Source organism: Mustelus asterias, chromosome 15 (genome assembly GCF_964213995.1).
Source record: "Mustelus asterias chromosome 15, sMusAst1.hap1.1, whole genome shotgun sequence".
Taxonomy (NCBI): domain Eukaryota; kingdom Metazoa; phylum Chordata; class Chondrichthyes; order Carcharhiniformes; family Triakidae; genus Mustelus; species Mustelus asterias.
The window spans coordinates 658,789-681,007 of NC_135815.1; the positions used below are offsets into that span (position 1 = coordinate 658,789).

A 22,219-nucleotide genomic window follows, 5' to 3' on the forward strand; every position below is an offset into this window, starting at 1 on the left:
AAGCAATTCCATAACCAATAGATCAGATTTAAGTTCTGCAGCCCTGCCACATTCAGCCATGAATGGTGGAGGACAATTAAACGACTCGCCGCAGGGGGAGTCTTCTCAAATATCCCTATCCTTAACGATGCAGGAATCCAGTGCAAAGGATAAGGCTGAAGCACTCAAGACAATCTCCAGCCAGAAGTGCTGAGAGGATGACCCATCTCAACCTTCTCTGGTGGTCCTCAGCATCACAAATGTCAGTCTTCAGCCAATCAATTCACTCCACATGATATCAATAAACAGCTGAAGGCACTGCATACTGCAAAGGCTATGAAGACATGCTCCAGAACTTGTTGTGTCTCTAGCCAAGCTGTTCCAGTACAATTTCAACACTGCCATTTATCTGGTAGTGTGGAAAATTGCCCAGGTATGTCCTGTACACAGAAAGCATGAAAAATCCAACCTGGAAAATTATCACCCCATCAGTACAGTGTTGGAAGGGGTTATTAATGGTGCTATCAAGCAGCACTAACTCAGCAATAACCTGCTCACTGATGCTCAGTTTGGGTTCTGCCAGGCCTACTCAGCTCCTGACCTCATTACAGCCTTGGTTCAAACATGTACAAAAGAGCTGAATGCCAGAGGTGAGTGTGACTGCCCTTGACATCAAGGTCGCATTTGACCGAGTATGGCACCAAGGAGCTTGGGAAAACTTGGAGTCAATGGGAATCAGGGGAAAACTCCATTGGTTGGAGACATCTGGAAAAAAAGATGATAGTTATTGGACATCAGTTTACTCCGTTTCAGGACATCATTGCAGGAGTTCCTCAGGTCAGAAGTAGGGGTGTCTGCTGGTTGCACGTTCAGCGCCATTTGTGACTCCTCAGATACTGAAGCAGTTTGTGTCCAAATGCAGCAAGACCTGGGCAAGATCCAAGCTTGGGCTGAAATTGGCAAGAAACCTTTGTGCCACAGAAGTGCCAGGTGATGACCTTCTCCAACAAAAGAGCATTACCATTGCTGAATCTCCCACTATCAACATCCTGGGGGTTGCCATTAACCAGAAACTGAACTGAACTAGCCCTATAAATACTGTGGCTATCAGAATAGGTTGGAGGCTAGGAATTATGTGGCAAGTAACTTGCCTCCTGACTCCACAAAGCCTGTCTATAATCTGCAACGCCAAAGTCAGGAATGTAATGGAATACTCTCCCCTTTCCTGAATGAGTGCAGCTCCAACAACACTCAAGAAGCTTGGCACATTCCAGGACAAACATCCCACTTGTTCAACACTCAGACGTTCAGTCTCTCCGCCACCAACTCACTATCTTCAAGATGCACTGGTCCTTAGTCATCACCTTCCAAATCCATGACCACTACCATCTAGAAGGACAACAGCAGCAGATACCTACAGCACCACCGGGAGGTTCCCCTCCAAGCCACTCCATCCTGACTTGGAAATATATCGTAAGAAGTCTCACAACACCAGGTTAAAGTCCAACAGGTTTATTTGGTGGCAAATACCATAAGCTTTCGGAGCGCTGCTCCTTCGTCAGATGGAGTGGAAATGTGCTCTCAAACAGTGCACAGAGACACAACATCAAGTTACAGAATACTGATTAGAATGCAAATCCCTAAAGCCAGCCAGGTCTTAAAGGTACAGACAATGTGGGTGGAGGGAGCATTAAACACAGGTTAAAGAGATGTGTATTGTCTCCAGACAGAACAACTAGAGATTCTGCAAGCCCAGGAGGCAAGCTGTGGGGGTTACTGATAATGTGACATAAATCCAACATCCTGGTTTAGGCCGTCCTCATGTGTGCGGAACTTGGCTATCAGTTTCTGCTCAGTGACTCTGCGCTGTCGTGTGTCGTGAAGGCCGCCTTGGAGAACGCTTACCTGAAGATCCGAGGCTGAATGCCTATGACCGCTTGGATCTTCAGCCTTGGATCTTCAGGTAAGCGTTCTCCAAGGCAGCCTAGTTTGGACCAGGGAGCGGCACGGGCATGGAGGGCCGAAGGGCCTGTTCCTGTGCTGTATTGTTCTTTATTCTTTGTTCTTTGTACATTGGATTTGGTACTGGGAATGAACCAGGCCAGGTGTTAGATTTGGAGGTAGGTGAGCACTTTGGTGACAGTGACCACAATTCGATTACGTTTACCTTAGCAATGGAAAGGGATAGGTATATACCAAAGGGCAAGAGTTATAGCTGGGGGAAAGGAAATTATGATGCGATTAGGCGAGATTTAGCTGGCATAGGTTGGGGAAAGAAGCTGCAGGGGATGGGCACAATTGTAATGTGGAACTTGTTCAAGGAACAGCTACTACGCGTCCTTGATAAATATGTACCTGTCAGGCAGGGAGGAAGCAGACGTGTGAGGGAACCGTGGTTTACTAAGGAGGTTGAATCTCTTGTGAAGAGGAAGAAGGAGACTTATGTTAAGATGAGACGTGAAGGCTCAGTTAGGGCGCTTGAGAGTTACAAGTTAGCCAGGAAGGACCTAAAGAAAGAGTTAAGAAGAGCGAGGAGGGGACATGAGAAGTCTTTGGCGGGTAGGATCAAGGAAAACCCTAAAGCTTTCTATAGGTATGTCAGGAGTAAAAGAATGACTAGGGTAAGATTAGGGCCAGTCAAGGACAGTAGTGGGAAGTTGTGCGTGGAGTCTGAAGAGATAGGAGAGGCACCAAATGAATATTTTTCGTCGGTACTCACACTGGAGAGGGACAGTGTTGTTGAGGGGAGTACTGAGATGCAGGCTGTTGGACTGGATGGGATTGATGTCCATAAGGAGGAGGTGTTAGCAATTCTGGAAAGGGTAAAAATAGATAAGTCCCCTGGGCCGGATGGGATTTATCCTAGGATTCTCTGGGAGGCTAGAGAGGAGATTGCAAAGCCTTTGGCTTTGATCTTTGTGTCGTCATTGTCTACAGGAACAGTGCCAGAAGACTGGAGGATAGCAAATGTTGTCCCCTTGTTCAAGAAGGGGAGTAGGGACAACCCTGGTAATTATAGACCGGTGAGCCTTACTTCTGTTGTGGGCAAAGTATTGGAAAGGATTATAAGAGATAGGATTTATAATCACCTAGAAAGGAATAATTTGATTAGGGATAGTCAGCACGGTTTTGTGAAGGGTAGGTCGTGCCTCACAAACCTTATTGAGTTCTTTGAGAAGGTGACCAAAGAGGTGGATGAGGGTAAAGCGGTTGATGTGGTGTATATGGATTTCAGCAAAGCGTTTGATAAGGTACCCCATGGTAAGCTTTTGCAGAAAATACGGACACATGGGATTGAGGGTGATTTAGTGGTTTGGATCAGGAATTGGCTAGGTGTAAGAAAACAAAGGGTGGTGGTTGATGGGAAATATTCATCCTGGAGTTCAGTTACTAGTGGTGTACCGCAAGGATCTGTTTTGGGGCCACTGCTGTTTGTCATTTTTATTAATGACTTGAATGAGGGCGTGGAAGGATGGATTAGTAAATTTGCGGATGACACTAAAGTCGGTGGAGTTGTAGACAGTGCGGAGGGAAGTGGCAGGTTACAGAGGGACATAGATAAGCTGCAGAGCTGGGCTGAGAGGTGGCAAATGGGGTTTAATGCGGAAAAGTGTGAGGTGATTCACTTTGGAAGGAGTAACAGGAATACAGAGTACTGGGCTAATGGTAAGATACTTGGTAATGTGGATGAACAGAGGGATCTGGGTGTCCATGTGCATAGATCCCTGAAAGTTGGCACCTAGGTTGATAGGGTTGTTAAGGAGGCGTACGGTGTGTTAGCTTTTATTGGTAGAGGGATTGAGTTTCGGAGCCAGGAGGTCATGCTGCAACTGTACAAAACTCTGGTGCGGCCGCATTTGGAGTATTGCGTACAGTTCTGGTCGCCGTATTATAGGAAAGATGTGGGAGTGTTGGAAAGGGTGCAGAGGAGATTTACCAGGATGTTGCCTGGTATGGTGGGAAAATCGTATGAGGAAAGGCTGAGGGGCTTGAGGTTGTTTTCGTTAGAGAGAAGAAGGTTAAGAGGTGACTTAATAGAGGCATACAAGATGATCAGAGGATTAGATAGGGTGGATAGTGAGAGCCTTTTTCCTCGGATGGTGATGGCTAGCACGAGGGGACATAGCTTTAAATTGAGGGGTGAGAGATATAGGACAGATGTTAGAGGTAGGTTCTTTACTCAGAGAGTACTAAGGGCGTGGAATGCCCTGCCTGCAGCAGTGGTGGACTCATCAACGTTGAGAACGTTCAAGTGGTTATTGGATAAACATATGGATAATATTGGAATAGTGTAGATTAGAGGGGCTTTAGATTGGTTCCACTGGTCGGCGCAACATCGAGGGCCGAAGAGCCTGTACTGCGCGGTAATGTTCTGTGTTCTATGTTCTATTTCTCTGCATTAAATTTCATCTGCCACATGTCATCCTCCTCCACCAAAGAACAGTACAGCACAGGAACAGGCCCTTCGGCCCTCCAAACTTTTGATTTGATTTATTGTCACATGTATTTACAGTGAAATGTTTTGTCTCTTGCGCGAAGCGCAGACAAACCATACCATTCATAGAGAAGGAAACGAGAGAGTACAGAATGTAGTGTTACAGTCTACACTAGGGTGTAGAGAAAGATCAACTTAATGCAAGGCAAGTCCATTCAACAATCTGACAGCAGCAGGGAAGAAGCTGTTCTTGAGTCGGTTGGTCCGTGACCTCAGACTTTCGTATCTTTTTCCCGACGGAAGAAGGTGGAAGAGAGAATGCCTGGGGTCCTTAATCATGCTGGCTGTTTTTCCGAGGCAGCGGGAAGTGTAGACGGTCAGTAGATGGGAGGCTGGTTTGTGTGATGGGTTGGGGTACGTTCACGACCTTTTGTAGTTCCTTGCGGTCTTGGACAGAGCAGAAGCCATACCAAGCTGTGATACAACCAGAAAAAATGTTTTCTATGGAGCATCTGTAAAAGTTGGTGAGAGCCATAGCTGACATGCCAAATTTCCTTAGTCTTCTGAGAAAGTAGAGGTGTTGGTGGGGCTTTCTTAACTATAGAGTCGGCATGGGGGGGACCAGGACAGGTTGTTGGTGATCTGGACACCCAAAAACCTGAAGCTCTCGACCCTCAAGCAGTTGAGGCTACCTCCATTGAATGTTTTTAAGGTAAGGTTAGATAAATTTTTGAAGAGTAAAGGAATTAAGGGTTATGGTGAGCGGGCGGGTAAGTGGAGCTGGGTCCACAAAAAGATCAGCCATGATCTTCTTGAATGGCGGAGCAGGCTCGAGGGGCCAGATGGCCTACTGCTCCTAGTTCTTATGTTCTTATGTTATGTTCTTTCTACTTCGTCCCCATTGATGTAGACGGGGGCATGTTCTCCTCTTACGCTTCCTGAACTCGATGACAATCTCCTTTGTTTTGTTGACATTGAGGGAGAAGTTATTGTTGCCGCACCAGTTCACCAGATTCTTTATCTTATTCCTGTACTGTGTCTCGTCATTGTTTGAGATCCAACCCACTACGGTGGTGTCATCAGCAAACTTGAAAATCGAATTGGAGCGGAATTTGGCCATGCAGCCAACATTCTGGTAAACCTCTTCTGTACCCTGTCCAAAGCATCCACATCCTTCTAGTAGGGTGGCGACCAGAATTGTACACAATATTCTAAATGAGGCCTAACTAAGGCTCTGTACAGCTGCAGCATTTTTATGCTCAATGCCCCGGCCGCTGAAGGCAAGCATGCTTTATTGACTACCTTATCCACCTGCGTTGCCACTTTCCGTGATCGATGGACATGTACGCCCAGATCTCTCTGCCTGTCAACACTCCTAAGGGTTCTACCATTTACTGTATAATCCCGACATGCATTGGACCTTCCAAAATGCATTATCTCACACTTATCTGGATTAAACGCCATCTGCCACTTCTCCGCCCAAGTCTGCAACAGGTCTATATCTTGCTGTATCCTCTGACAATCCTCTTCACTATCCACAACTCCATAATTTTTGTGTCGTCTGCGAACTTACTAATCAGACCAACTACATTTTCCTCCAAATCATTTATATATGCTACGAACAACAAAGTTCCCAGAACTGATCCCTGTGGAACACCGCTAGTCACAGCCTTCCATTCAGAAAAGCATCCCTCTGTCTTCTATGGCCAAGCCACTTCTGTATCCATCTTGCCAGCTCTCCTCTGATCCCGTGTGACTTCACCTTTTGTACCAGTCTGCCATGAGGGACCTTGTCAAAGGCTTTACTGACGTCCATGTCGACAACATCCACTGTCTTTCCCTCGTCTATCATCATCGTCACTTCCTTGAAAAACACAAACAAGTTAGTGAGGCACGACCTCCCTTTCACAAAACCATGCTGTCTATCACTAATAAGGCCATTTGTTTCCAAATGTGAGTAAATCCTGTCCCTAAGAATAGCAGGAGGTCTGAGGGTGAGTAAAGTGCTGTGATTTATTTATTTATTTAATCCGTTTTTTTCGTGGGCTTTTTTCAAAGGTTTAAACTCTGAGGAAGTGGGAGTCGGCTGCAGGGGATTCTGGGAGATTGTGTTTTTTTAGTATAAAAGTCACTCTATACAGCGGGCAGCGTCGGGAGCGGGCTGCGGAGTGAGTGGGAAGCTGAGTGAAAGCTGTCAGGGCTTTGGCTCACAGGGCTTGAGTGAGTGGGAAGCTGAGTGAAAGCTGTCAGGGCTTTGGCTCACAGGGCTTCGGGGGAAAGGGCGAGCAGGGATGAGTTTAATTCATTTTTGCTGTTTCTACCTGGTACTGGCAAGGTATCTAGAGGGGATGGGTGTGCAGGCAGTGCTATGTTCCTCTTGCACTATGTTTGGGGTGAGGGACTCCGTCAGTGTCCCTGCTGATTACACCTGTGGGAAGTGCACCCATCTGCAGCTCCTCCAAAACCATGTTAGGGAACTGGAGCTGGAGTTGGATGAACTTAGGATCATTAGGGACGCAGAGGTGGCCATAGACAGAAGCTTTAGGAATACAGTTACTCCGAGGAATGAAAATAGATGGGTGACGCTGAGAGGGGCTGGGAGGAAGCAGTCAGTGCAGGGATCCCCTGTGGTCGTTCCCCTTAGCAACAAGTATTCCGCTTTGGATACGGTTGAGCGGGACGACATACCAGTGGTGAGCCGCAGTGAGAGGATCTCCAGCACTGTGTCCGTCTCTGTGGCTCGGGAGGGTAAGGGGAGAGCAGGAGGGCAATAGTTATTGGGGACTCGTTAGTTAGAGGGATAGATAGGAGGTTCTGTGGCAGCAAAAGAGACTCGAGGATGGTATGTTGCCTACCGGATGCCAGGGTCCGTGACGTCTCGGACCGTGTCTTCCGGATTCTTAAGGGGCAGGGGAAACAGTCACAAGTCGTGGTACACATTGGTACCAACGACATAGGTAAGAGAAGGGACAGGGATTTAAAACGGGAATTTCGGGAGCTGGGATGGAAGCCAAGACAAAACGTGGTCATCTCTGGTACGTTACCGGTGCCACGTGATAGCGAGTTGAGGAACAGGGAGAGAGTGCAGTTAAACATGTGGTTGCAGGGATGGTGTAGGAGGGAGGGTTTCAGATATGTGGATAATTGGAACACATTCTGGGGAAGGTGGGACCTGTACAAACAGGACGGGGTGCACCTGAACCAGAGGGGCACCAATATCCTAGGAGGGAAATTTGCTACAACTCTTCAGGGGGGTTTAAACTAATTTGTCAGGGGAGTGGGAAAAGGAGTTGTAGTCCAGAAGTCAGTGTTGAGGGTGGTGAGGTATTGGGGAAGGTATCAAGGTCAAGGGTGGGTACCGGTAGACAGGAAGGTGGGTTGAAGTGTGTCTACTTCAATGCAAGGAGCATCCGGAACAAAGTAGATGAACTTGGGGCGTGGATTGGTACTTGGGACTACGATGTTGTGGCCATTACGGAGACGTGGGTAGAACAAGGACAGGAACGGTTGTTGGACGTTCCGGGGTATAGATGTTTCAGTAAGTGTAGGGAAGCTGGTATAAGAGGTGGAGGAGTGGCATTGTTAATCAGGGATAGTCTAACGGCTGCGGAAAGGCACTTCGAGGGGGATCTGCACACTGAGGTAATATGGGCTGAATTTTGAAATAGGAAAGAGGCGGTCACGTTGTTAGGAGTTTACTATAGGCCCCCAAATAGTAATAGAGATGTGGAGGAAGAAATTGCTAAGCAGATTATGGATAGGTGTGGGGGTCACAGGGTAGTTGTCATGGGGGACTTTAACTTTCCAAATATTGATTGGAACCTTTGTAGGTCAAATAGTTCGGATGGGGCAGTTTTTGTGCAGTGTGTGCAGGAGGGTTTCCTGACACAATATGTGGATAGGCCGACAAGAGGTGAGGCCACATTGGATTTGGTACTGGGAAATGAACCGGGCCAAGTGTTAGATTTGGTTGTGGGAGAGCACTTTGGAGATAGTGACCACAATTCGGTGTCTTTTGTTATTGCAATGGAGAGGGATAGGGCCGTACGGCAGGGCAGAAAGTAGCTGAGGCCAAACGTATAGAACATAGAACAGTACAGCACAGAATAGGCCCTTCGGCCCACGATGTTGTGCCGAGCTTTATCTGAAACCAAGATAAAGCTATCCCACTCCCTATCATCCTGGTGTGCTCCATGTGCCTATCCAATAACCGCTTAAATGTTCCTAAAGTGTCTGAGTCCACTATCACTGCAGGCAGTCCATTCCACCCCCCAACCACTCTCTGCGTAAAGAACCTACCTCTGATATCCTTCCTATATCTCCCACCATGAACCCTATAGTTATGCCCCCTTGTAATAGCTCCATCCACCATCAGGGGTGGTGGAGGCAAACTCAATAGGGTCTTTTAAGAGACTCCTGGATGAGTACATGGAGCTTAATAGGATGGAGGGTTATAGGTAGGTCTAGAAGGTAGGGATGTGTTCGGCACAACTTGTGGGCCAAAGGGCCTGTTTGTGCTGTAGTTTTTCTATGTTTCTAACACCAGGTTAAAGTCTAATAGGTTTATTTGGTAGCAAATACCATTAGCTTTCGGAGCGCTGCTCCTTCGTCAGATGGAGTGGAAATGTGCTCTCCAAGGCGGCCTTCACGACACACGACAGCGCAGAGTCGCTGAGCAGAAACTGATAGTCAAGTTCCGCACACATGAGGACGGCCTAAACCGGGATGTTGGATTTATGTCATATTATCAGTAACCCCCACAGCTTGCCTCCCGGGCTGTCCTGTCTGGAGACAATACACATCTCTTTAACCTGTGCTTAATGCTCCCTCCACCCACATTGTCTGTATCTTTATGATCTGGTTGGCTGTAGGGATTCGCATTCTAATCAGTATTCTGTAACTTGATTTTGTGTCTCTGTGCCCTGTTTGAGAGCCCATTTCCGCTCCATCTGACGAAGGAGCAGCACTCCGAAAGCTAATGGTATTTGCTACCAAATAAACCTGTTGGACTTTAACCTGGTGTTGTTAAAACTCTTACTTTGTTCACCCCAGTTCAATGCCGGCATCTCCACATCACTTCACCTGTAGCCAGTGAGGATACAAAGGTTTCTGTCAAGGTCCCAGCAATTTCCGCCCTTGCCTCCCTCAGTATTCTGGGGTAGATCCCATCAGGCCCTGGGGACTTATCTACTTTAATGCTTTTTAAGATGCCTAATACCACCTCCATTTTGATATCGAGATGACCCAGAATATCTACACACCCTACCTTATGCTCCTCATCCACCAAGTCCTTCTCTTTGATGAATACGGAGGCAAAGTATTCATTTAGTATCTCGCCCGTTTCCTCTGATTCCATGCATAGATTCCCTCCACTATCCTTGATGGACCAACCCTTTCCCTGGCTACCCTCTTGCTCTTTACATACGTAGAAAATGCCTTGGTATTTTCCTTAATCCTATTTGCCAAGGACTTTTCATGACCCCCTTTTAGTCCTCCTAACTCCTTCCTTAAGTTCCTTCCTACTTTCGTTATTCTTCAAGAGCTCCATCTGTCCTAACCCTTTTACGAATGCTTCCTTTTTCTTTTTGACAAGGCTCATAATATCCCTCGTTATCCAGGGTTCTCGATACTTGTCATACTTATCCTTCATCCTCGCAGGTGCCAGTCCTGAATTCCAATCAACTGACACTTGAAAGACTCCCACATGTTGGATGTTGATTTACCTTCAAACAGCCTCCCCCAATCTACACACTCCAGATCCTGCCTAATGTTGTTGCCTTCCCAATATTTAACATCTTTGCCCGAGGACCACTCTTATTCTTGTCCACAGGCACCTTAAAATTTATAAAATTATGATCCCTGTTCCCGAAATGCTCTACTGAAACTTCGATCACCTGGCCGGGCTCATTCCCCAATACCAAGTCTAAAATGGCTCCTTCCCGAGTGGGCTATTTACATACTATTTCAGGAAATCCTCCTGGACGTTCTTTACAAATTCTGCCCCATCCAAGCCCCTAGCAGTAAGTAAGTCCCAGTTGATATAGGGAAAGTTAAAATCAGCCACCACAACAACCCTGTTGTTTTTGCATAGTTCCAAAGTCTGTCTGCATATCTGTTCCTCAATCTCCCGCTGGCAGTTGGGTGGCCTATAGTGAACCCCCAACATTGTGACTACACCCTTCCTATTCCTGAGCTCTACCCATGTTGCCTCGCTGTATGAGCCCTGCGAGGTGTCCTCCCGCAGTACAGCTGTGATATTCTCCTTAACCAGTAATGCAACTCCCCCACCCCTTTTACATCCCCCTCTATCCTACCTGAAGCATTTGTATCCTGGAATGTTTAGCTGCCAATCCTGTTCTTCCCTTAACTAAGTTTCTGTAATAGCAACAACATCATCGTCCCAAGTACTAATCCAAGCTCTAAGTTCATCTGTCTTACCTGTTTTGCACCTTGCATTGAAACAAATGCACTTCAGACCACCAGACCCGCTGTGTTCAACATCTACTCCCTGCCTGCTAAAAAGAACAAAGAAAATTACACCACAGAAACAGGCCTTTCGGCCCTCCAAGCCTGCACCGACCATGCTGCCCGACTTAATTAAAACCCCCTACCCTTCCAGGGACCATATCCCTCCATTCCCATCCTATTCATGTTTTTGTCAAGACGCCCCTTAAAAGTCACTACCATATCCGCTTCCACTACCTCCCCCGGCAACGAGTTTCAGGCACCCACCACCCTCTGTGTAAAACATCTGCCTCGTACATCTCCTTTAAACATTGCCCTTTGCACCTTAAATCTGTGCCCCCGAGTAATTGACTCTTCCACCCTGGGAAAAAGCTTCTGACTATCCACTCTAAGAGTTTTGACAACACCAGGTTAACATTGCGCATGTTAAAACTCTGACTGTGTTTACCCCAGTCCAACGCCGGCATCTCCACATCATATCCACTCTATCCATGCCTCTCATAATCTTTGACTTGTATCAGGTTGCCCCTCAACCTCCGTCGTTCCAGTGAGAACAAACCAAGTTTCTCCAACCTCTCCTCATAGCTAATGTCCTCCATACCAGGCAACATCCTGGTAAATATTTTCTGTACCCTCTCCAAAGCCTCCACATCCTTCTGGTAGTGTGGCGACCAGAATTGAACACTATATTCCAAGTGCGGCCTAACAAAGGTTCTATAAAGCTACAACATGACATGCCAATTTTTAAACTCAGTGCCCCGGCCGATGAAGGCAAGCATGCCATATGCCGCCTTGACTACCTTCTCCACCTGCATTGCCACTTTCAGTGACCTGTGTACCTGTACACCCAGATCCCTCTGCCTATCAATATTCTTAAGGGTTCTGCCATTTACTGTATATTTCCTATTTGTATTAGACCTTCCAAAATGCATTACCCCACATTTATCTGGATTAAACTCCTTCTGCCATCTCTCCGCCCAAGTCTCCAATTGATCTACATCCTGCTGTATCCTCTGATGGTCCTCATCACTATTCACAAATCCACCAACCTTTGTATCGTCCGCAAACTTACTAATCAAACAAGTTACATTTTCCTCCAAATCATTTATATATATTACAAACAGCAAAGGTCCCAGCACTGATCCCTGAGGAACACCACTTGTCACAGCCTTCCATTCAGAAACGCACCCTTCCACTGCTACCCTCTGTCTTCTTTGACCGAGCCAGTTTTGTATCCACCTTGCCAGCTCACCTCTGATCCCATGTGACTTCACCTTCTGCACCAGTCTGTCATGAACGACCTTGTCAAAGGTTTTACTGAAGTCCATGTAGACAACATCCACTGCCCTACCCTCATCAATCATCTTCGTCACTTCCTCGAAAAACCCAATCAAGTTTGAGAGACATGAACTCCCCTTCACAAAACCATGTTGCCTCTCACTAATACGTCCACTTATTTCCGAGTGGGAATAAATCCTGTCTCGAAGAATCCTCTCCAATAATTTCCCGACCACTGATGTAAGGCTCACGGGCCTGTAATTACCTGGATTATTCTTGCTACCCTTCTTAAACAAAGGAACAACATTGGCTATTCTCCAATCCTCTGGGACCTCCCCTGTACAGTAAGAAATCTCACAACACCAGGTTAAAGTCCAACAGGTTTATTTGGTCGCACAAGCTTTTGGAGCACTGCCCCTTCATCAAGTGAGTCATGGGGAACCTTAGTTAGGTTGCACTTGGAATATAGTGTTCAATTCTGGTCGCCAGAAGGATATGGAGACTTTGGAGAGGGTACATCATGACCTCCCCTGTAGCCAGTGAGGATACAAAGATTTCTCTCAAGGCCCTAACAATTTCCTCCCTTGCCTCTCTCACTATTCTGGGGTATACCCCATCAGGTCCTGGGGACTTGTCTACCTTAATGTTTCTCAAGAACCCTAATACCTACTCCTTTTTGATCTCAATATGACCCAAACTATCTACACATCCTTTCCCAGATTCATCATCCACCAAGTCCTTCTCTTTGGTGAATACTGATGCAAAGTACTCATTTAATACCTCGCCCATTTCCTCTGGCTTCATGCATAAATTCCCTCCCCTGTCCTTGAGTGGGCCAACCCTCTCCCTGGCTACCCTCTTGCTCTTTATATAGGTATAAAAAGCCTTGGGATTTTCCTTAATCCTGCTGGCCAATACTTTTTCGTGACCCCTTTTAGCCCTCCTTACTCCTTGCTGAAGTTTTTCTTTCTACTTTCCTTGTATTCCACACTTGCTTCGTGTGTTCCCAGCCTCCGAGCTTTCACAAATGTTTTCTTTTCCTCTTTGACTAGGCTCACAATATCTCTCATTATCCAAGGTTCCCAAAACTTGCCAAACCTATCCTTCATCGTTACAGGAATGTGCCGGTTCTGAATCCCTATCAACTTACACTTGAAAGCCTCCCTCATGCCCTCAAACATCTGCCCCCAATCTACATTCATCAGTTCCTGCCTAATATTGTTGTAATTAGCCTTCCCCCAATTTAGCACCTTAACTTGAGGACTACACTTATCTTTCTTTATCCATCAGTATCTCAAAGCTTACCGAATTATGGTCACTGTTCCCGAACTGCTCTCCTACTGAAACATTGACCATCTGGCCGGGCTCACTCCCCAATACCAGGTCCAGTATGGCCCCTTCCCTAGTTGGACTATCTACATATTGTTTCAACTAGATTTGCAGGGGGATGGGAACCAGAGTGCCAGAGCAGATAGTGGAGCAGGGATAAAAAGACAGGTTAGTTCAAGCAAAATCACAAATGAAAGGGTAGAGTGTGGTGGAAATAATTTTTTGAGGTGTGTCTATTTCAATGCCAGGAGTATTGTGGGGAAGGCAGATGAGCTGAAGGCGTGGATAGACACATGGAAATATGACATTATAGCCATTAGAGAAACTTGGCTACAGGAGGGGCAGGACTGGCAGCTCAATGTTCCAGGGTTCCAATGTTTCAGGCGGGATAGAGGCAGAGGGATAAAAGGTGGGGGGGTGGCATTGTTGGTCAGGGAAAATGTTACAGCGGTACTCAGGCAGGATAGATTAGGGAGCTTGTCTACAGAGGCCCTATGGGGGGAGCTGAGAAACAGGAAAGGTATGACCACATTAATGGGCTTGTATTATAGACCACCCAATAGTCAGCGAGAATTGGAGGAGCAAATCAGCGGAGAGATAGCTGACAACTGCAAGAAACACAAAGTTGTGATAGTAGGGGATTTTAATTTTCCACATATAGATTGGGACTCGCATACTGTTAAAGGTTTAGACGGGGTAGAGTTTGTAAAATGTGTTCAGGAGAATTTTCTACATCAGTATATAGAGGTGCCAACTAGAGAGGATGCGATATTGGATCTCCGATTGGGAAATGAGTTAGGGCAGGTGATGGATGTGAGTGTGAGGGAACACTTTGGATCCAGTGATCATAATGCCATTAGTTTCAACCTGATCGTGGATAAGGATAGATCTGGTCCTCGGGTTGAAGTTCTGAACTGGAAAAAGGCCAAATTTGATGAAATGAGAAGGGATCTGGGAAGTGTGGATTGGCACAGGCTGTTCTCTAGTAAGGATGTAAATGGAAAGTGGGAGGCCTTCAAAGGAGAAATTTTGAGAGTGCAGAGTTTGTATGTTCCTGTCAGTATTAAAGGCAAAGTAAATCGGAATAAGGAACCTTGGTTCTCGAGGGAGATTGTAACACTGATTAAGAGGAAGAGAGAGTTGTATGAAATGTACAGGCAGCAAGGAACAGATCAGATGCTCGAGGAGTATAAAAAGTGCAAGAAGCTACTTAAGAGGGAAATCAGGAGGGCTAAAAGAAGACATGAGGTTGCTTTGGCAGACAGAGTGAAGGAAAATCCAAAGAGCTTCTATAGGTATGTTAGGAGCAAAAGGATAGTGAGGGATAAAATTGGTCCTCTTGAAGACCAGAGTGGTAGACTGTGTATGGAACCAAAAGAGATGGGGGAGATACTAAATGGTTGTTTTGCATCCGTATTTACTGAGGAAACGGGCATGGAGTCTACGGAAATAGGGCAAACTGGTAGGGAGGTCATGGAACCTTTACAGATTAAAGGGGAGGAGGTGCTCGCTGTCTTGAGGCAAATCAGAGTGGATAAATCCCCAGGACCGGACAGGGTATTCCCACGGACCTTGAGGGAAGCTAGTGTTGAACTTGCAGGGGCCCTGGCAGACATATTTAAAATGTCAGTATTCACGGGGAAGGTGCCGGATGATTGGAGGGTGGCTCATGTTGTTCCGTTGTTTAAAAAGGTTCCAAAAGAAATCCGGGAAATTATCGGCCTGTAAGTTTGACGTCGGTGGTGGGCAAGTTATTGGAAGGTGTGATAAGGGATAGGATCTACAAATATTTGGATAGACAGGGACTTATTAGGGAGAGTCAACATGGCTTTGTGCGTGGTAGGTCATGTTTGACCAATCTATTAGAGTTTTTCGAGGAGGTTACCAGGAAAGTGGATGAAGGGAAGGTGGTGGATGTTGTCTACCTGGATTTCAGCAAGGCCTTTGACAAGGTCCCTCATGGGAGGTTAGTTAGGAAGGTTCAGTCGCTAGGTATACACGGGGAGGTAGTAAACTGGATAAGACACTGGCTCAATGGAAGAAGCCAGAGAGTGGTTATGGAGGATTGCTTCTCTGAGTGGAGGCCTGTGACTAGCAGAGATCGGTGTTGGGTCCATTGTTGTTTGTCATCTATATCAATGATCTGGATGATAATGTGGTAAATTGGATCAGCAAGTTTGCTGATGATACAAAGATTGGAGGTGTAGTGGACTGTGAGGAAGGTTTTCAAAGCTTGCAGAGGGATTTGGACCAACTAGAAAAATGGGCTGAAAAATGGCAAATGGAATTTAACGCAGACAAGTGTGAGGTATTGCACTTTGGAAGGACAAACCAAAGAAGAACGTACAGGGTAAATGGTAGGACTCTGAAGAGTGCAGTTGAACAGAGGGATCTGGGAATACAGGTACAGAATTCCCTAAAAGTGACGTCACAGGTGGATAGGGTCGTAAAGAGTGCCTTTGGTACATTGGCCTTTATAAATCGGAGTATCGAGTATAAAAGTTGGAGTGTTATGGTAAGGTTATATAAGGCATTGGTGAGGCCGAATTTGGAGTATTGTGTACAGTTTTGGTCACCTAGTTACAGGAAGGATGTAAATAAGATTGAAAGAGTGCAGAGAAGGTTCACAAGGATGTTGCCGGGACTTGAGAAGCTGAGTTACAGAGAGAGATTGAATAGGTTGGGACTTTATTCCCTGGAGCGTAGAAGATTGAGGAGAGATTTGATAGAGATGTATAAGATTTTGATGGGTATAGATAGAGTGAATGCAAGCAGGCTTTTTCCGCTGAGGCTAGGGGAGAAAAAAACCAGAGGGCATGGGTTAAGGGTGAAAGGAGAAAAGTTTAAAGGGAATATTAGGGGGGGCTTCTTCACGCAGAGAGTGGTGGGAGTGTGGAATGAGCTGCCGGATAAAGTGGTAAATGCGGGGTCACTTTTAACATTTAAGAAAAACTTGGACGGGTTCATGGATGAGAGGGGTGTGGAGGGATATGGTCCAAGTGCAGGTCAGTGGGACTAGGCATAAAATGGTTCGGCACAGACAAGAAGGGCCAAAAGGCCTGTTTCTGAGCTGTAATTTTCTATGGTTCTAAGCCCTTCCTGGATGCTCCTTACAAACTTTGTCCCATCCACGCCCCTAGCACTGAGTGAGTCCCAGTCAAATGCCCCTCGCACTAAGTGAGTCCCAGTGCTCTTCCTCTTTATCTTACTGGCCTTTGTCTTAGCTCAATTATTTCTCCTGGTGTCCTACTGCTCTGGTTCCCACCCCCCTGCCATACCAGTTTATACCCTCCCAAGTGACTAGCCAATCTACCTGCCAGGATATTAACCCGTCCTTTTGTACAGGTCCCACCTGCCCCACAGGTCCTTTTTTTTTTACTTACTACCTAACTCCCTTAAACCCTCCTTGCAGGACCTTGTCACTCTTCCTGCCTATTTCGTTAGTATCAATGTGTACCACGACCTCTGGCTGTTCGCCCTCCCCTTTCAGAATGTCCCATGCCTGTTTAGAGACATCCTTGGGCCTGGCCTGGGAGGCAACATACCATACTGGAGTCTTTCCCGGTCACAGAAACGCCTGTCTGCACACCTGACTAGAGAGTCCCCTGTAACAAGCCTCTTCTGCGCCTTGTCCCTCAATGCTGAACAACAGCCAGTCATGGTGCCACTGCCCTGGCTGCTGCTTTTTCCCCTGATAGACCATCCCCCCAACAATATCCAAAACAGTATACCTGTTCATAAGGGAGATGACCACAGGGCATTCCTGCACTGACTGCCTGCCCCTTCTAACGATCACCAATCTCTCTGCCTGCACCTTGGGTATGACCATGTCTCTAACGCTCCTATCTATGATGCTTTTCGACACCTTCATGCTCCTAAGTGCATCCAACTGCTGCTCCAACCTATCCAGTAAGAAGTCTCACAACACCAGGTTAAAGTCCAACAGGTTTATTTGGTAGCAAATACCATAAGCTTTCGGAGCACTGCTCCTTCGTCAGATGGAGTGGAAATGTGCTCTCAAACAGTGTAAACAGACACAGAAATCAAATTACAGAATATTAATTAGAATGCGAAACTCTCCAGCCAGCCAGGTCTTAAAGGTACAGACAATGTGGGTGGAGGGAGCATTCAACACAGGTTAAAGAAATGTGTATTGTCTCCAGACAGAACAGCTGGTGAGATTCTGCAAGCCCAGGGGGCAAGCTGTGGGGGTTACTGATAATGTGACATAAATCCAACATCCCGGTTTAGGCCGTCCTCATGTGTGCGGAACTTGGCGATCAGTTTCTGCTCAGCGACTCTGCGCTGTCGTGTGTCGTGAAGGCCACCTTGGAGAACGCTTACCTGAAGATGCAAGGCTGAATGCCCGTGACTGCTGAAGTGCTTCCCCACAGGAAGAGAGCAGTCTTGCCCCAGTCCAACGCCGGCATCTCCACATCATGACCAACCTATCCACGCAGTCTGTGAGGAGATGCAATTGGGTCCACTTCCTGCAGATGTAGTTGCCCTGAACGCATCTCACAGACGAAGCACTTTACCCCATTGTTGACATTTATACCACTAATTAATTTATTTACAAATAAAACACTTTAAAAAACATATAGGTTATAATTAGCTATACAGTCGCTGGTGCTAGATTTCCACTACAAATATTAATAGCTCAATACACTCGTCTCCTATAATATTTAATTAGTTTTTCAAAACTGATTATTTATTCCTCTTGATCTGAAATGAAATTAAAATCAGTAATTTAAATCAACAACTCAGATTTTCAAATTTAGCCCAGCCAATCAGGTCACAGTCTCCTGTGACCTTACTTTACCATTTTTTTTTCAAATTATGAAACAAACAAAGTCTTACCATGACCCGGCTTCCTGTCTCTGTCCGTCCCGGCTTCCTGTCTCTCTCTGTCCGTCCCGGCTTCCTGTCTCTCTCTGTCCGTCCCGGCTTCCTGTCTCTCTCTGTCCGTCCCGGCTTCCTGTCTCTCTCTGTCCGTCCCGGCTTCCTGTCTCTCTCTGTCCGTCCCGGCTTCCTGTCTCTCTCTGTCCGTCCCGGCTTCCTGTCTCTCTCTGTCCGTCCCGGCTTCCTGTCTCTCTCTGTCCGCCCCGGCTTCCTGTCTCTCTCTGTCCGCCCCGGCTTCCTGTCTCTCTCTGTCCGCCCCGGCTTCCTGTCTCTCTCTGTCCGCCCCGGCTTCCTGTCTCTCTGTCCGTCCCGGCTTCCTGTCTCTCTCTGTCCGTCCCGGCTTCCTGTCTCTGTCCGTCCCGGCTTCCTGTCTCTGTCCGTCCCGGCTTCCTGTCTCTGTCCGTCCCGGCTTCCTGTCTCTGTCCGTCCCGGCTTCCTGTCTCTCTCTGTCCGTCCCGGCTTCCTGTCTCTGTCCGTCCCGGCTTCCTGTCTCTGTCCGTCCCGGCTTCCTGTCTCTCTCTGTCCGTCCCGGCTTCCTGTCTCTCTCTGTCCGCCCCGGCTTCCTGTCTCTCTCTGTCCGTCCCGGCTTCCTGTCTCTCTCTGTCCGCCCCGGCTTCCTGTCTCTCTCTGTCCGCCCCGGCTTCCTGTCTCTCTCTGTCCGCCCCGGCTTCCTGTCTCTCTCTGTCCGCCCCGGCTTCCTGTCTCTCTCTGTCCGCCCCGGCTTCCTGTCTCTCTCTGTCCGTCCCGGCTTCCTGTCTCTCTCTGTCCGTCCCGGCTTCCTGTCTCTCTCTGTCCGTCCCGGCTTCCTGTCTCTCTGTCCGTCCCGGCTTCGCTCCCATAATGAAGGCCGCGAATCCCCGAGGTAAGTATTTATACTCCTACCGTTACCTGGCTGTGTCTCTATCTGTCCCGGCCCGGCTCCGCTCCCGGAAGCACCTCCATTTCCTCATGAAATGTATCATGATCCTCCCCTCGGTTCACAATGCTTCAAGTTTTGTGTCATTGCAAACTTTGTAGTTGTGCCTGTCTGCCCTTGTCTAATATTTGTCAAGAATATTTGTCTTAATACCTGCCCCCTCTTGTTTTGTTTCAGATTGGACAAAAAGTCCCAGGTGCGGGGAGCTCTGGAGCCAGGACACAGCAGATTGTGGTGAAGGTGGAATCTCTGAGTCAGTGCGACAGGGAACTGATGTCCCGCAGCCACCTTTCACCAATCTACCTTTCCTTGGCCATGTTCTTGGCTGCAGTTAGCTGGCAGTACTGGCAGACCCTGACTTGCAGCTCAGAGAAGTACGTGCATGGGCAATGAAAAGTTTTTCTTCTGCTTCTATCTTGGGCTAATTCTCATTCTACATGGGGAACAAGAGGACTTTGTGACCACAGCCGCGCTCACTTCAAGAGGACACTTGGCCAACAGTTTCCTAAAAGAATTCATTCTCGATCGATCAATGCAGTAAATCTACACATCTTGACTACAAGCTGATAGCTCCAGCTCAGGACCCCAGCTGTGTTCTGTGGCCAGACACACATTGCGGTTCAAACTGAGCACATTGACAAAGGAAGAGCATGCAGGATCTTTCCATTCCTGTCAGACTTCGAATGGGATGAGTTTACACAGACTCGGCTGGAGCAAACTCTGTAGAAGACTGCCCCTTAGCCACAAGATTGAAAACTCTATACCTGTCCTGGGAGTGTTTGACGGAGACAGTGTAGAGGGAGCTTTACTCTGTATCTAACCCCGTGCTGTACCTGTCCTGGGAGTGTTTGATGGGGACAGTGTAGAGGGAGCTTTACTCTGTATCTAACCCCATGCTGTACCTGTCCTGGGAGTTTTTGATGAGGACAGTGTAGAGGGAGCTTTACTCTGTATCTAACCCCGTGCTGTACCTGTCCTGGGAGTGTTTGATGGGGACAGTGTAGAGGGAGCTTTACTCTGTATCTAACCCCATGCTGTACCTGTCCTGGGAGTGTTTGATGGGGACAGTGTAGAGGGAGCTTTACTCTGTATCTAACCCTGTGCTGTACCTGTCCAGGGAGTGCTTGCTGGGTGTTCACAACCATGAGGCTCCTCTCGACCCACGATGATCGTTCGTGTCTGTGAGGTGAAACCAACCCCCGAGATGTGTGTGTGTGTGTGTGTGTGTGTGTGTGTGCGGACCTCCTCTATGAAGTTCAGTGTCTGTGCCCACGCCCTCACCTCACCAACTGCTGTCAGTTTTGGTGGATGATGGATAGCATGATTATGGGAAGCTTCCGTTCCTGGTGATTAGGCATTTTACATAACCTTGCTGATGGTCAAATTTTTGTTCAGAATTTAATAAATGAGTTTACATGTCTGTCTGTTTCAGTAACTGTCCTTTATCTGTCACTGCCCCTTGTGTCTTGCATCCACTCTTAAAACCAAGAGGAATGCTAAACGATGGTGGTATAGTGGTATTGTCGTACTGTCGCTGGACTAGTTTTGCAGAGACCCAGGGTAATGCTTAGGGAATTTGGGTTTGAATCCCCCTCACGGCAGATGGTAAAGTTTCTGCAAAACATTTAAGAAGCATTGAGATGAGCACTTGAAACAGCCTAGCGTACAAGGTTATAGACCAATGCAGACATGATGGGCCAAATGGCCTCTCTTTGTGCTGCAAGATTCTGAGATTATACCCATGCCCAGACATGTCTTGGAGCTGTCCGGAGGAGGAGGTCCTCAGTAGAGGTCCCTCCCCCTTAACATCGGCGACCTGGTGTGGAGGGTGTTGCACGCAGCAGTCCCACACAACTGCAGATTGCTTTGGTTCACAGACTCTCAAAATACCGGCCTGTTTTTGTGAAGTGCGGGCACTATGTTTACAGAGGTTGTTTCAGACTGCATTCCCTTCTCAATTATTTAAAAAAACCTTTTGTTGCAGTTTTGTTTTGCACTTCAGCCCCACGCTCCTGATCTGCGGGCACCAGTGCGGAGGGGGCGTGGGGAAGGGGGAGGACCTCCCCGTGAACCTGCTGCTGGCCTGGCCAAACTCGCCATCAACAGGTCCAGACAGCGGGTGATCCAGGGGGTTGTCTGACCTGACTGTCTGCCCCTGTACCGTGGCTACATTCAGGGCCGGGTGTCCCTGGAGAGGGAGCATGTGGAGTCCATGAGTACAACTGAGACTTTCCATGCCTGGTGGGGATAGGGGTGCCTTCTCAAACCTCTCCGTCACACTTTAGTTTGTTTTCAGTTTCATTTGTTTAAAGCAGTATCCCTCCAGTATCCCTCTTTAATTTGTCCCATAATCTACTGATTTATTTTGATTGGTTATTTGATTTAGAAACTAGAAGCATTTGGCCCTATGAGCCTCCTCTGCCATTCATTTTGACCATGGCTGATCATCGAATTCAATATCCTGATTTCTCCCTCTTCTCTCTTCCCCCCCCTCCCCCATATCCTTTGATTCCCTTAGCCCTAAGAGCTATATCTAATTTCTTGAAATCCGACAACATTTTGGCCTCAACTACATTCTGTAGTGGTGAATTCCACACATTCACCACCGACTGGGTGAAGAAATTTCTCCTCACCTCAGTTCTAAAAGGTTTACCCTTTATAAGAACTAGGAGCAGGAGTCGGCCATCTGGCCCCTCGAGCCTGCTTCGCCATTCAATAAGATCATGGCTGGTCTTTTTGTGGACTCGGTTCCACTTGTCCGCTCACCATAACCCTTAATTCCTTTACTGTTCAAAAATGTATCTCTCCTTGCCTTAAAAACATTCAATGAGATAGCCTCAACTGCTTCACTGGGCAGGGAATTCCACAGATTCACAACCCTTTGTGTGAAGAAGTTCCTCCTCAACTCAGTCCTA

At 47.3% G+C, this 22,219-nt stretch overlaps 1 protein-coding gene across 3 annotated transcripts in view; it reads left to right on the forward strand.

Annotated features, from left to right (window-relative positions):
* Positions 1 to 20,724, forward strand: part of fdft1 (farnesyl-diphosphate farnesyltransferase 1) — a 54,852-nt gene extending 34,128 nt beyond the window's left edge. For 2 of the 3 annotated variants that reach the window (XM_078229345.1, XM_078229343.1), the window contains exons 8-9: positions 19,482 to 19,678; positions 20,422 to 20,724. In XM_078229345.1, the coding sequence (XP_078085471.1) occupies positions 19,482 to 19,678; positions 20,422 to 20,473 (249 nt within the window). In that variant the 3' untranslated portion in view covers positions 20,474 to 20,724. Of the gene's footprint in view, positions 1 to 19,481 lie in introns of all 3 variants that reach the window. The other variant, XM_078229344.1, reaches the window with a different exon arrangement.
* Positions 20,725 to 22,219: the final 1,495 nt, after the last annotated feature.